The sequence below is a fragment of the Dysidea avara genome, chromosome 4, assembly GCF_963678975.1.
Source record: "Dysidea avara chromosome 4, odDysAvar1.4, whole genome shotgun sequence".
Lineage (NCBI taxonomy): Eukaryota > Metazoa > Porifera > Demospongiae > Dictyoceratida > Dysideidae > Dysidea > Dysidea avara.
Window position 1 is genome coordinate 26,391,057 of NC_089275.1, and position 14,749 is coordinate 26,405,805.

The 14,749-nt window shown below is 35.5% G+C and overlaps 1 protein-coding gene across 3 annotated transcripts in view; it reads left to right on the plus strand.

Moving 5' to 3' along the window:
• Window positions 1-11,803, plus strand: part of LOC136254562 (adhesion G protein-coupled receptor L3-like) — a 46,352-nt gene extending 34,549 nt beyond the window's left edge. For 2 of the 3 annotated variants that reach the window (XM_066047300.1, XM_066047301.1), the window contains exons 13-22: window positions 8,472-8,572; window positions 8,638-8,749; window positions 8,806-8,962; window positions 9,013-9,079; window positions 9,125-9,191; window positions 9,236-9,333; window positions 10,458-10,584; window positions 10,642-10,683; window positions 10,755-10,845; window positions 11,525-11,803. In XM_066047300.1, the coding sequence (XP_065903372.1) occupies window positions 8,472-8,572; window positions 8,638-8,749; window positions 8,806-8,962; window positions 9,013-9,079; window positions 9,125-9,191; window positions 9,236-9,333; window positions 10,458-10,584; window positions 10,642-10,683; window positions 10,755-10,845; window positions 11,525-11,652 (990 nt within the window). In that variant the 3' untranslated portion in view covers window positions 11,653-11,803. The remainder of the gene's footprint in view (window positions 1-8,471; window positions 8,573-8,637; window positions 8,750-8,805; window positions 8,963-9,012; window positions 9,080-9,124; window positions 9,192-9,235; window positions 9,334-10,457; window positions 10,585-10,641; window positions 10,684-10,754; window positions 10,846-11,524) is intronic. The other variant, XM_066047302.1, reaches the window with a different exon arrangement.
• Window positions 11,804-14,749: the final 2,946 nt, after the last annotated feature.

Here is a 14,749-nt window from a genome sequence, read left to right on the forward strand (position 1 = left end):
TGCTGCCAGCACTCACTGTCTCACACGCTGTAGAACACTAAATCCATCTCTATAGCCAGTTAGAAGTTAGAACAGCTGCATTACAGATGCTTCTTATGAATTGCTTACGGCTGCAAAATGCAGCCATCTTCTTAATAAGCTAGGTCAGAAAATTTTGTCCCTACAATAATGACCAGTTTTTACTGTACTATTAGTGCGGGATTAATTATCAAGATACTGAGATATACATATGCTACAAAGTCATCTCTGGGTAACCTCCAAATATAGCAGTAAAATTTTCACCCTGGTCCAATGTCTATTAATGAACAAATTTCATAATCATGAAAAAATCGACCGTTGCCCCTAGCAACCTAATTTTTACATTATATGTAGGTGTCATTGTCTTAAGTCACCTCTCCAAGTTTCAAAAGGATAGCATTTTATGACTGAATTTGCAAAAAGGGGTGTTCCACACACATCCAATTCTATGAATTCAAAAGACCATAACTAAGTGCTTAAGTAATGCATTAACATATTTCTTCATCTATTAAACTATGTTTGTGCTCACTCCCAGCCAAATTTCAAGTCAATAACATTCTCTAATCTGTAGTTATGAGTCGTCAAAGTTGGTAAATTGGATGTGTGTGGAAGACCCCTTTTCGCAAATCCGGTCACATATAAGTCATGAGATATGACATTTTGAAGTTGCAATTTTCCCATACATTGTCAATGAGAGGGGCAACATTGCCCCTTCTCGGTAATTACACAAATCATGGGATTCAACCTATATACACTATCCATTTAAAACTTGGAGAGATTGTTGTTGACATTCATACCTACAAATTGTGTAAAATTGAGATATACGTACTTTTGAATTTTTGGTTTTTGCATATGTTGAAATACCTCATTTTTGTGATTGCTCAGAAGGGGCAATTGTAGTCCTTTCGCATAGATATGTATGGGAAAACCACAAATTTCAAAATTTCATATCTTATGACATACATATGCTATCCTTTCAAAATTTGGAGAAGTTACTTTAGACATTGTCACCTAAAAATAATGCAAAATCAAGACTCACAGTAGTGAGTCGCGCGGCCAAGAAACTACAAAGCGCACGCCCAATTAAAAGACGCGCGGCCACTACTGTGAGTTATTTACGTGTAGGGCCGGTTTTGCAATATTAGTCCTAGATTATGCAACATCTCTCAATAGATTTGTATTGCGTTACGTGATAAAAAATCTTTCGGAGTCATCATCATAGTTTTCTTGTGACCTCGCTAAAATAAAAAAGTAACCATCGCAAAATAAAAAATAGGCGTATTTCACTTTATTTCTCTACCTTGTGTTACAACTACTGTCACGTTATACCAGTCAACATAGCCGTGTTTGTATAGTCCATCTAGCACTGACATTATCCAATCCTGGTTTGCCTATACGCGTATTTTCTTCAATCAAACCTCTAATCCCTACAATAACTTTTAAAGGCACGACGTGGACACAAACTCTAAAGCCTGATAAACAAGTTGTGACAACGTGCTGAACCGTAAGTTCCCTAGGGATGGCGTTTTAAGCAGAAATCTTTTAAATTCCATTTAGTGCCACACCCCAATCGAGTGTTTAAATCGCCAGTTGTCTTATGGTGTGAAGAACAAAATCACTAGCGAAGGTGCTTTAAGCATACTCTTCAATTCTCTATTTACATGTAATTTTTAATAGATTAACCACAAAGGCCTGAATACAAAAGGTAACAAGCCTTTAGGGGTTACCACCTCTATGTACTGTTTACCATGTAGCTTGTGCTGTGGCTTTCATTAAGTATTATGCACACACAAATGGTGCAACAAAATTTTGTAATGAATTGCTCGAATGTGGTTGGTGGTGTTGTGGCTCGAATGTGGTTCGTGGTTTGCCAGTGACCACTGATGTATGAGTTGGGGTTGTTCCACACAACTTACACAATATTCAAATTTCATGATGGCCATGAAAATTTCTTGCCATATGGTAAACATACAACAATGTGTATCAACATCACATCAAGACTTGACTAAAAATAGTTCCAACAATAGTGATGATTTCTTGTATGTCAGCATGACGATACTGAGACCTGTAAAAGAATAAGCAGGCACTGAAGTTAACCTTAAATTAAACACTCATGCAACTGACCTGGAACATTGGTCGCAACACCAAAAACACTTGTTTCGATATCTGATGACACAATCCAGCAGGCACTGAATTAAAAGAGAGTGTATAAAAAATCAATATGCCGGGCTGTATCAATAATAGCATGGATAATCAAAATGAACAAAAATTATATCCCAGGCTAAGTGAATGAATAACATAACTGTTGGGTAAGCATGTCAAACCTGAGCATTAGGACATTAGTCAAACAAAAGTACGCTATCACAACTTGGTCATAATACAATGTTTGTACCACTGGACTTCACACTGGTTGCCCAAAAATTGTGCCATTCCAGGACAACAGCATAATTATGAAAGAAATAGTTACTACAACACAGAAGGCTTACTTTTGTACCGTCTACACTGATATACCATAATTTAAAAACATAACAGGTAGCTAGGCATTAAATACAATACACTTAACATCTGGGTATTAGGAAAAAATCACTAACATCACAACATGTAAACTGACCTAGAAATTAACACCCTTGATGCCACTACAGTCTACACTGGATATTTGTTTGAACCCATCAACACTATACCCGATACATCTGAGTAGACTGACCTGCAAATTCACATCACTAGTATACAGTGATAATTGATAACTACAAAAACAACAATTGCAATAATACAATTCTTCTGTACGTCAACTGACCTGAAATTCATGACACTCGATACCGAGACCTGTAAAAGAATAAGCAGGCACTGAAGTCAACCTTAAATTAAACACACATGCAAACTGACCTGGAACATCGGTCGCAATACCAAAGACACCTGTTTCGATATCTGACGAAGCAATCCAGCAGGCACTGCATTAAAAAGAGAATGTGCAAAAAATCAATATGCCAGGCTGTACCAATAAAGGATGGATAATCAAAATGAACTAAAAAAATATATATCCCATATGCAGGTTAAGTGAGTAACATAACTGTTGGGTAAGCATGTAAACCAGAACATTAGGTCATTGGTCAAACAAAAGTACGCTATCACAAACTGGTCACTGATAATTGATAACTACAAAAACAACAATTGCAATAATGCAATTCTTCTGTACGTCAACTGACCTGAAATTCATGACACTCGATACCGAGACCTGTAAAAGAATAAGCAGGCACTGAAGTCAACCTTAAATTAAACACACATGCAAACTGACCTGGAACATCGGTCGCAACACCAAAGACACCTGTTTCGATATCTGACGAAACAATCCAGCAGGCACTGAATTAAAAAGAGAATGTGCAAAAAATCAATATGCCAGGCTGTACTAATAAAGGATGGATAATCAAAATGAACTAAAAAAATATATATATCCCATATGCAGGTTAAGTGAGTAACATAACTGTTGGGTAAGCATGTAAACCAGAACATTAGGTCATTGGTCAAACAAAAGTACGCTATCACAAACTGGTCACTGATAATTGATAACTACAAAAAGAACAATTGCAATAATACAATTCCTCTGAACGTTAACTGACCTGAAATTAATGACACCTGTATCTTTGTTCTTGCATGGTCTCAACTTACATATGTACCATGATCACATTCAACTGCTAGTGGATAAACCAGTATGACCAGATGGCCTGCAAAAACCAACAAGCAGGTGTTAAATACAATACACCTAAAGCCTGGAATATGAAAAATATTATATAAGCATTATTCCACACTGATATAGTAATAGATTATAGGACGTTGTGGAACTTGCCTAAACGTGTAAACTTGAACAAGAGGACAACTGCATAATCTGGACACTTGGAATTGTCCAATACCTGATGAACAAGTTAGTACTAATGACATTCACGTCAACATTTTATCCCAGCTGGGTGAATCTCTTGTAACTGAGTAAAAAGGTGTTTATTTTCGACCTGCAACCAAAGTTCTACATTTTGATCTGTGGTTGAGTGTACATAAATTGACCAGGAAAATCAGTATGCCATAGGGGTATGGAAATGGTTCCTTTCCTTCTGTTGTGACATTACTTACAGCTGACTGGTAAATGATCATCGATGTCCCCATGGACCCCAACAATGAGTATACCAATAACTTCACAAGTTGGAATAAATTTCCTTTCAACATGTGGTGGAATGAATTTCCTTTCAACATCTGGTGGACAGGTCCAAAAACCCTATCGCACAAACACGGTGAATCAGTGTGTGGCGATGTGACACGTTGCACAAACTTCACTCCTCGTTTTGTTAGCATTCAAGACCGGCATATATCATAGAGTCCCTCAGTATTCTTGACTCTTACTTTTTCAAGCATTGCTCAAGCGATGTAGTTTCTCACGAGGGGCTCGAGTTTCTCAGTAAAGTCGAGCCGATTAAAGTACGCCTCACCATCTAGTTACATTCTTAAACCATTCAATTTAAAACCACGTATCACGAGTGTCCGCTTAAGGTAATTAGGGACTTTTCACGAGATTTCCCCTAAATAGATCACGTGTTAGTTGTCAATCCGGTGGATTCTGGTGGTATACATGGTTCAACAATGCGGTAAGTGTACATATGCTGTCAATAATTGTTTGTGCACTGCTAAACTAAGTTATTTTTGTGTGGTAAGTATGCTTGAGGAAGGGTCTGGGGGACAACACTAATGTTTTGACAGCAGTTGATGATGACCAGGCAAAGAACTGCGAGAAGAACTACTGTGATAGTGTGATAGTAGGGAAAAATTCCCACCCCTATAGTACTGCCTAGGGGCATTATCTACAGCTACTGTATTATGTTGCCGATATGTACATCCGGGCCAAGAATAAAGGTGAAAGTGGTAATAAGGCTCAATTCTATTATTCTGCTGAACAGGCAAGGGAGTCTGGGACTCTGGGGGCATGCTCCCTCAGGAAAGTATAAGTACTACAACTTTTTTGTTTTAATTGCTTCATCAAGTATAAAAATTTCAGTCAAAAGGTGATGATCGAGGCACTGGTCTTATGCACTGGTTGGAGTGGTTGTATCGATACTGCACTGTGGCAACCTTGAGGGGTTAATGCTGGCATTATCCTTGGCAATACTATTCCATCTCCCCGAGTCTTGATGATTGAGTCCTCCATTCCTTTCTCTGCTGCTCCAATCCTGAAGTTGTGACCACAGTCAAAAGGTGACGATCGAGGCTCTGGTCTTGCATCTATACTGTACTGCAACACCCTTGAGGGGTTAGTACCAGCATTGTCCATCGCAATACTGTTCCATCTCCCATATACAAGTCTTGATGATTGAGTCCTCTATTCCTTTCTCTGCTGCTCTAATCCTGAAGTTGTGACCAAAATAATAAAAAATGGTTATAACATGATAAATGATTATGGTGATAACAATTACAAATGTATTTATAGCTGTGTAGCAACTGTAAACTAATTAGTCACTTGCAAGTTTAATTAGGTGTCTGAAGCATTTAACATGCACAGATATGAGATATATTCGTCACATGCAGGCAGTAAGGATAGATTTACTCTAATAGAACAGTCATACTACACCGTAAATTCATACTTCCGAATTTACGGTGTTATGAAACAATCATTATTATGTTTGGATTTTACTGACTCTCCAAGATAATATTCTGCATTAATGTTAATTGCTCATTTCCAAAAAAAATTACCTTTTAAACCAAATGTAGAGTCTATCACTGACAAAAATGAGTGATATCCACCCCAAAAACACCTTCGCTGTAAAAAAGGCGCGCCCAAGAAACTACAAGTACCTGGAACCCAATGTAAAAAAACAAAAAGAAAACAGCTCAGCTGAAGTGAAAAGTAACTGGTAACTTAAAGAGCTGATATCTGAAGCGGCCAAGAATACAATTACTAAAGTTTAATCCATGCAAGAACACCTTGGCTATAAAACAGGTGTGTACATGAAAGTAACTGGCAACTGAAATGGCTGATATCTGAAGCGGCCAAGAATGAATGGTCATATACAACTAATTCAAAATTTTAACACTGAACCTTTATAATTCGGCTGTGTTCTATATTCACTCTTGCTGCATCGTAAAGTAATTTCTTTTAACTCTAATTGGCTGGTAATTTGGCCGCCTTTTTTAATAGTCAGTATAATAGAGCAAAAAAAGGCGGCCAAATTATCAGCCAATTAGAGTTAAAAGAAATTACTTTACGATGCAGCAAGAGTGAATATAGAACACAGCCGAATTATAAAGGTTCAGTGTTAAATTTTTGAATTAGTTGTATATGACCATTCATTCTTGGCCGCTTCAGATATCAGCCATTTCAGTTGCCAGTTACTTTCATGTACACACCTGTTTTATAGCCAAGGTGTTCTTGCATGGATTAAACTTTAGTAATTGTATTCTTGGCCGCTTCAGATATCAGCTCTTTAAGTTACCAGTTACTTTTCACTTCAGCTGAGCTGTTTTCTTTTTGTTTTTTTACATTGGGTTCCAGGTACTTGTAGTTTCTTGGGCGCGCCTTTTTTACAGCGAAGGTGTTTTTGGGGTGGTTCAGATTACTAGGGGCAACGGTTATTTCTATTTGCTATAAAGCCTTATTATGGAATTTGTCTATTGTATACTGTCATGATAGATACTCCACTGTACAAAATACACGTTATCATGGTATGCACTAATCACGTCTTTTACAATTAAGTTTTACAACACAAATACATGTATGGTTAAATTCACCAATTGTGTCAATCTCTTCAACACAAAAGACAACCTTTTGGGTGATGAGACAACAGTTTTAAGATTCTCGCAAAGATACAACCTATTCTGGTGCACTTATTTATTTGTAATATTAATTTTAAATGTGTTTATTTACAATAGGACATAATTACGTGCCCCTCTATTGTCTCTGGATGTAATTACCATTTCTCTACCATTCTCATTTGATTTCACAAGAGCTCATACTGATATGGGCAGTGGCACGGCTTCTCCACTTGAATTAGTCGATGCTTGAATTAGATGGAGATACTCTAATTGAGCAGTCAATCACTCTAATAGAACAGTTACGTTTCTACAAGTGCTGTATTTTTATATTGTAAAGTCTGTAAGTAGCTAGCAATTTAACTACATAATACAATGCTATGCAGAAATTGTAACTATGCAGTAACTTTGATTGCTGAATTGTTTTGTGACTGCTCTATTAGAGTATCTTGATTATTTTAATGCCGGACAGCTGTGTGAGATGAAAGGTAAAGTGTTACTAAGGGCTTTACTAATTAAAATGGATATTAGTTGACTGTTGTTGCATGCCACTAAAAATACAGTTGTATTTTAATATTCTGTCACTGTAAAAAGGGTTTCTGTCAAAACCATGGAAACCCACCTGCTGTGTTCAACAGTGAGAGTATGCTTATTCTAACAAAAAGGTTTGAAATCCAACCCAAAACAGCTCATAGCTGTAAAAAAAGTGCGCATCCAAGTAAAGCAGAGTTAACTGCGATAAAAAGTGATGACATCATAGTGCGACCATATGTGAGGTATGCAAGTTGTCAATATTAATCAGATAATACAATATTATTGTTAAAGTATTAATGAGAACTATGTGATGCTGCCAGTCTTTAAGTGTGTGAGCATCTTCATAAATGCCACTCAAATTAATCTTCATTCTCAAGAAAGCAAAGTGTATAGATTCTCTGGTAGCAATAAATAGTTTGAGTTTGGCTGCCTTTCCTGTATACGGCAATGCTATGAACAAAAGAAAGGTGGCCAAACTCAAACTATTTATTGCTATCAGAGAATCTAAAAAGGTGATTTTTCCAAGAGATACTAGCCTTAAACAATTATTATTACTATTATATACACAAAGCTGTGCCTGTAAAAACACTCTGTGACAATACAGCGTATTCATTATTGAGATAATATTGTTTGTCGTGATAAAATAGTTTTTATTGTCAAAACTTATTGAAATAAGTTTTCTCATTATTGCACAGCTATTTCATTGTAACATATGTATCGTGGCTTTATATATAGTGGAAGCTGTTTGAATATAATTGTGTCTTTGATGCATGGTGTGTGTATGTGTGTTAAGTGTATAGTTGTATTCAAGTGGGCATAATATTAATTTTATATATATATATATATTTGAAAGGAGCTATGTTTAGTTCTTTGAATAGTTGTTACTGCTTTGTTCACTGAGCAAGAAGCGGTTTGCTCTAGTCTAGCCAATTGTAATTATAGAGATTAATTGTTAACAAATTAGAAAATAACCCAGCTCCTTCAATACTGTCAAATTCAGGATTCAGGGTTCCTTTATAGTACTATAACAGATAATTATATACATGTAGCCATGTGGCTAGAGTAAAACTGCATGACATACAAAGTGATATTATGAAGCTGTGTAGTGTCTCAGGTTATGTTTCCTGATGTTGCAGCATTCACAAAATCATGAAGCACTGTCAGTTGTCAGCTATATTGGATGTGCAATATCCATTGTCTGTCTATTGGTTGCTGCATGTTTATTCATTGTATTAAGGTATGAACTGTTTCAGCCATTGTTAAGTGTGGTTTTGCACATAAAATTTCTATTGCTTCATTCAGGAAAAAGGTGTTTATCCAGGAGCATCATTTTCTGCACTTAAATCTCTCCATTGCTCTACTGTTGGGACTAACAGCTTTTGTTAGTGGTATTGAAACTGCTAGTGAATACAGAGTGAGTGTACACTGTAAAGTACTAAAAAGTACATTCAATACTCATTACATTTTAAGGCCAGTTGTCTCATTGTGGCGATCTTACTTCACTACTTCTTCATGGCTACATTCAGCTGGATGCTTTGTGAAGGAATCTTACTGTTTACTATGATGAAATTTGTATTCTATAAAGGATTTTTCAAAAGTAAAGTATTTTTCCTACTACTTGGTTGGGGTGAGTTATTCAATTGAATTGGGCATTGTGGGTCAAATTCAAGTGTGCAGGGATGCCCATTCCCATTGTTGCTGTATCAGCTGCAGTATCACATCATCAATATGGTTATGAAGACAAGTAAGTCAATAGGGAATACCACAATGTACAAACTTCTTCATGTAGATGTTGGATATCTGAAGAAAATGGTGCTATTTGGGCATTTATTGGTCCCATATTACTGATCATAATGGTAAATGTGAATAATTTGTACTTGTGTTAAACATTTTGTTGCAGATGAACTCTGCTGTCTTAATTGTGACTATTTATGAAATTTACAAAAGCAACCATAATAGTTTAAATACTACACAGATGAATTATAAGAATACTATAAAGTGAGGAAATCTTCTGTCATTAAGTGGTTATGTGTTTAGCTAAATATTTAAGCATCATCATAAAGTTGCTATGTGCAAAAAGGCACATTGAGAAGGTAAAGGAACCAAACAGTATGATATGTCCTGTTCGTCTGCAAAGCTAATAATTTTGATGTGACCAGATTTGCAGAAAGGTACCTTTTCCACACACTTTACATACCAGCAAACAAAATGATGCAATAGTCGACTCCAAATACTGAATAACTTTCTCTTAGTATCAAAATGCAGCCAGATACTGTAACTAATCTCATGGAAAATTTCAGCTAATTTACACGCCATGATAAAAAATTTATGAAGTTTAAGAAATGAGTCAAATTTTGTGTGAAAATTGTACCTTTTCGCAAATCCAGGTGCATATGTTGTAGTATAGCAAGTATATGGTAAAGTCTGGTTCAAAGAAATGCAATGAATAGGCCTGCATCAAATATGCCACAGCATATTAACATAATAGGCTGGAGTGCTATGCCACCATAATGCTAGCATGTTAGGTGGAAATTTCAAACTATGGAGCTTAATTCCATGAAAATAGATTGATACTCCCTAATAGAGCAGTCAGTGGAAACTAAAAACTGCAATAGAGCTCTCAATGCACTGTACATAGCTCCTTAGATCGATACTCTCTATCACTTTGTAGTAAAATACTCCAATAGAGCCATCACTGAGTAAAATGATCCAAGATAGTTATAAGAATCTTGTTAACCTAGGAGCATAATACAAGCATAATAGGAACACCTGAAAAGCATAATAGGTGAAAAATTTGGGAAATTCCTGAAAGCATTTTGGGAAAAATTTTGAGCATATTTAACTCAAGCCTAGCAATGAAAAAGTTAGATTTTTATGCAGCTTCTTTGTGCATAATGTATGTAGTAATATCAGTGATGGATCTAGAAATTTTCAGAGGGTGTTTCAGGTTTAGGCAACAGGGGCCGATCTTACATGGGCATTAGTGTAAGTCGTTCAACAAGTGTGCAAAGCACACTTAGCATGGTTTGCTCTAACTAGAGAGTCTGGGGACCCCCACAGAAAAAAATGAAAAAGCAGACTTCTGAGATTGAATTTGGTAACACTTTTACTTGTTACTATAGGTCATTGCTGAGAGCAGCTGTTATTATTGTTCCCCTACTTGGTGTCACATGGGTGGTAGGAATATTAGCAGTAAACGAGAATACAGTAGTGTTTGCTTGGATATTTACAATACTCAATTCACTACAGGTATGTAACCTACCCAACCATCACTTGTGTGGTAAGAATGTGTTATTTGTATTATAGGGAATGTTCATCTTGATACTGTATGTACTGAGGAATGAGAAGGTATATATACAGTAGTAGTACCTATATAATATATTTAATATGGAGGCAGTGGTCATATCTTCTTTGTTTAGTTTCTACTGCTATGTAGACAGAAGCTCACACAAGGTTTCCACAGTAATGTTACATCTGTTAAAGGAGTTACCATCAAAGGAGCAGAAGCAAGTATGGACCATTATAGCATGTTTCATGTACTGTATGTGTATGAATAAACATTACAGTGTCTATTACCTTCATTGTTATAATGCATAAAACACAGACAGAGCAAAATTAGTGTTCCAGTACTAACTATACTAACTCCGCCTTTAGTCTATATTGAAACAACTAATTCAAAAAACTCCCTGTACCAAGACAAACCAGGCCACAAATCTATAATGACTCCATGCTATTCAGTATTGGGGCCTGAGATCGTCATTGTTTTAGCCTAAGTAAAATTTTTTCTAGCTTGTCAACAAAGACATTATATTACTACATCCGTGACCTGGCGTGTGATCTCTTGTGATTTATAACCCAAGTTTAAAAAAACTAACGTATTCAGTGGGGTTTAACAAGGCTTATTATGCCAATGCCATGTACTTGTCGTATTTCATCAATTGGGAGGTATTTCAGCACCCAAGAGGGTCCAGTACACTTTTCAATACAAAACCATTGGGCTCACATGCACACTTCCAACCTCCACTGTAGATGTAATTTTATGCTGTATCACATGCATAGCTTCTTTTATAGAATTAAGATTTTTACAAAAGACTGTATCACTACTAAACTTGAAAGTTTCAAAAATAGTATAGTAACCATACTGATTGCAGTGTGGTTTAGTGATTATTGTACTGCTTTATTTCTTTAGTTAGCAAAATTTTGAGTGTAGAAACTAAATCAATCGCACTTGATGTCACGTCTAACAAAGAAACACTATCACCAGTCAGCAACAGTTATTCACAAGCTACAGACAAATCAAAAGAAACCTTTGTTTAAAACTTATCAGGATTGCAGGATTGTCCAGTTAAACAACTGTGCATGCATTACACAATTAATTTATTATGTATTTGTTGCAGTAATTTTCCACATATAAATTTCTTATGTGTATATCAAGAGAATATTTCGCTGAAAACCCCTCTGATGTTTCAACTTATTAGCAGGCTTACAGCAAGGACACCAAACTATCAGTAGAAGTCTGGCAGGATAATGGTGAGAAAGTGCAGTACAACTAACAGGAAACTTACACTGCTGTAATTCAAAAGGACAACAATATGCACTGGCTTTTGAATTCAAGATAATCTAATAGACAGTTAAATGTACTCTAATAGAAAAGTCTAAAAGGGAACAAAAAATTTATTGAAAAGCAGTTTGTATTGCTGTGCAAGCACTCTACAGTTAACTCTCATGTGTTTTTTTTGTTTATTTCTGGAATTGTGTCCCGTGTGACAGGATATTTTGATGAAAGAAAAGGTTTAAAACTTTTTTTGTCAATATTTAATTTGCGTGGATTTGTCAAATTTTCCTTTCCTGTCATCCAGTATTCTCTCTGTACCCTATCAATCCCCCTTTAGACATCTATTATATACAGTTACTATTGTACTGCATGATAAGATTTTACATAATATAACTGTTTGTGGTATAGTTTGTTGTGTTTTACTTTTGTATCCTGTGTTTTTGTAGGTGATACCCCTGTAGCCTTTAGCCTCTTGTACTCTCACTTTACCCTTTGAATGCACTGTATTATCAACAGAATCATTGATCTAGTAAAACCGAATCATGTAAATATTCAAAATCCCTTAGCAGCTGGAGGCTGCACCCACACACATCGACATCTGTGACCCACTGTTTGGCTACATAAGTGATACTTACTGTAGCAAATTGTTACGTATGTATGTGTGGCTGCATGAAGTAGAATGATAGAATATGCACATAAATTAATCCTGTAAACTATTTGCAGGTTTAGAAGTCTACTCAACAAATATCCAGTAAAAATAATAAAGATTCAGTGCGTTTCAATATCTATTTCATGTGGTTGCATTCATTTATATACAGTCACATGTGTTCATCTGACATTGGTACAATTGCATTGGCACATGTATTGGTGGTGGGTCAGTTAATTTTTGAAACATTTTGATTATTATGACAAACTGCGCAGGAATAATTCATTCAAGATGCATTCTTTTATATAGCAACCATTTATTCAGATATTATATAGGAGCACAAAATATGAAATTCTATGTATTTTCATTTGAGGACCAGTGATCTAAAAGCATTTATATTAAGTTCATTTGGTATTAGGGATAGTTCAAATTGTAATAATAAATACAGATCAGTTTGTAAAATCTTACTGAAAAGATACTTAAACAACTCCAAGATCTACTGTCATACAGTCAGTTAAATTTATTGCCTTTCTTTTGATGAAACATACCAATCCAATTTGCTTTCCTTACACTGCCAAGAACTTCACTGAAGTTGACTGCTTTTGTGTATACCGTAATTCGCTTTATTTTCGTGCAAAATATTTTCGTGATAAAAATTTTCGTGTAAAAATATTTTCCTATGATTTATGTAAATGACTGCTCTATTAGAGTAGTTCGATCTTGTATAAAAATATTCGTGCAAAAAATTTTCGTATTAATTTTGCACGCGAACATTATTTTACAACGAAAAAAGCAAATTATGGTAACACCAAATCATTATAAAACTCACTATATAACTGGTTTTTATATCAAATCCCAGAGCAGTTAATTAACATACCATTGATATACTACACACTATAATAAACACCTAGCTAAAAGCCTTAATATTAAAGCCACTAGTTAGGCCATACCTATTTGATCTTATGTTGCGCGGGCCTGACCGACTACATTTTTCTTCAAATAAAATAATTTTGAAAATCACGTGTGCGGATCACGTGTATTTAATTAAAGACAACACATCATCAGCACCATCGTGATATAGTCCAAAAGGACCATTGAAGATCGTCCGATGCTCTAAAATGGTAGAATACGATGGGAAAGCTCTTTTGGAGATATCTGATGCTACTAGAAGAGTATGAAACCTAGATTTTTAACTGTGTATGTACTATTATAGCTACATTCAGTATTTACATTTTGTATGCTTGCGTTTAAAATTTTTATCATTTTCATTTTCAAACTAACCCGCTACCTACCCAAATTTAAAATAATTTTGCCCGCGCAACATAAGATCAAATAGGTATGGCCTTACTTAGAATTTACTATGTCCAGGTAGTGCTATGTTTATTGTGGGATTCACTTTCAAGAATAATTATACTACAAGAAATAATTATCTTAGCTGATCATTATGATCAGATTATTTCTACCACCTCAGCATATTCTGTACATCTCTACTTATTTAGTGTTTCTACATGTATATTATTGTGTATTTCATTGCATAGAAAGTCTGTCCCTGATATTAGTATATTGTTATTAGGAATTCATATTTATTTAATCTAAACCAAAACTACCCAACTAAAAAAAGTGCGGCCCCCAATAATGCCAGGATGAAAAAAGTTGTGAAATTAAAAGTGGCGGACAAGAAATGGCTGTGATAGTGGCACAATAATGACAATTCAAGTTAATCTGTGTTGCTTCACTGTATAGGATTTGGCCATAAATTTTTTTTGTTGTTAACGTACCATCACAGCCATTTCTTGACAGTCACTTATGATTTCACAACTTATTTACCCTGGGCAACACTCTTTTGCAGCTTAGCTGTTCTGATTTAAGATATCACTTCAGAATCTTTTGTGTTGTAAGCCACAAAGCTGACCATGTGTTGGCTTTGGGACTTCCTTTAAACATTTCTTTATGGCAGGAAGAGAAAGAATTATTTGTGTGCATATGCTTTGTGTCTGAACAAATATTTATACATTTAAAATCATTATATCATATAGATATTGTTTTGACTTGTTACATAACTGAACTGTAGATGATCTCTTCTTTGTTCGTAGCTGAACTCTCTATTATAGAGGGTGACTTGTTTCTAGCTCTGGATGGTTGAACACTCTACAGGCTGACTTTTTTCAGCTGATCTTTCTATAGGGTGGCTTGTTTCTAGCTGTACTATCTAC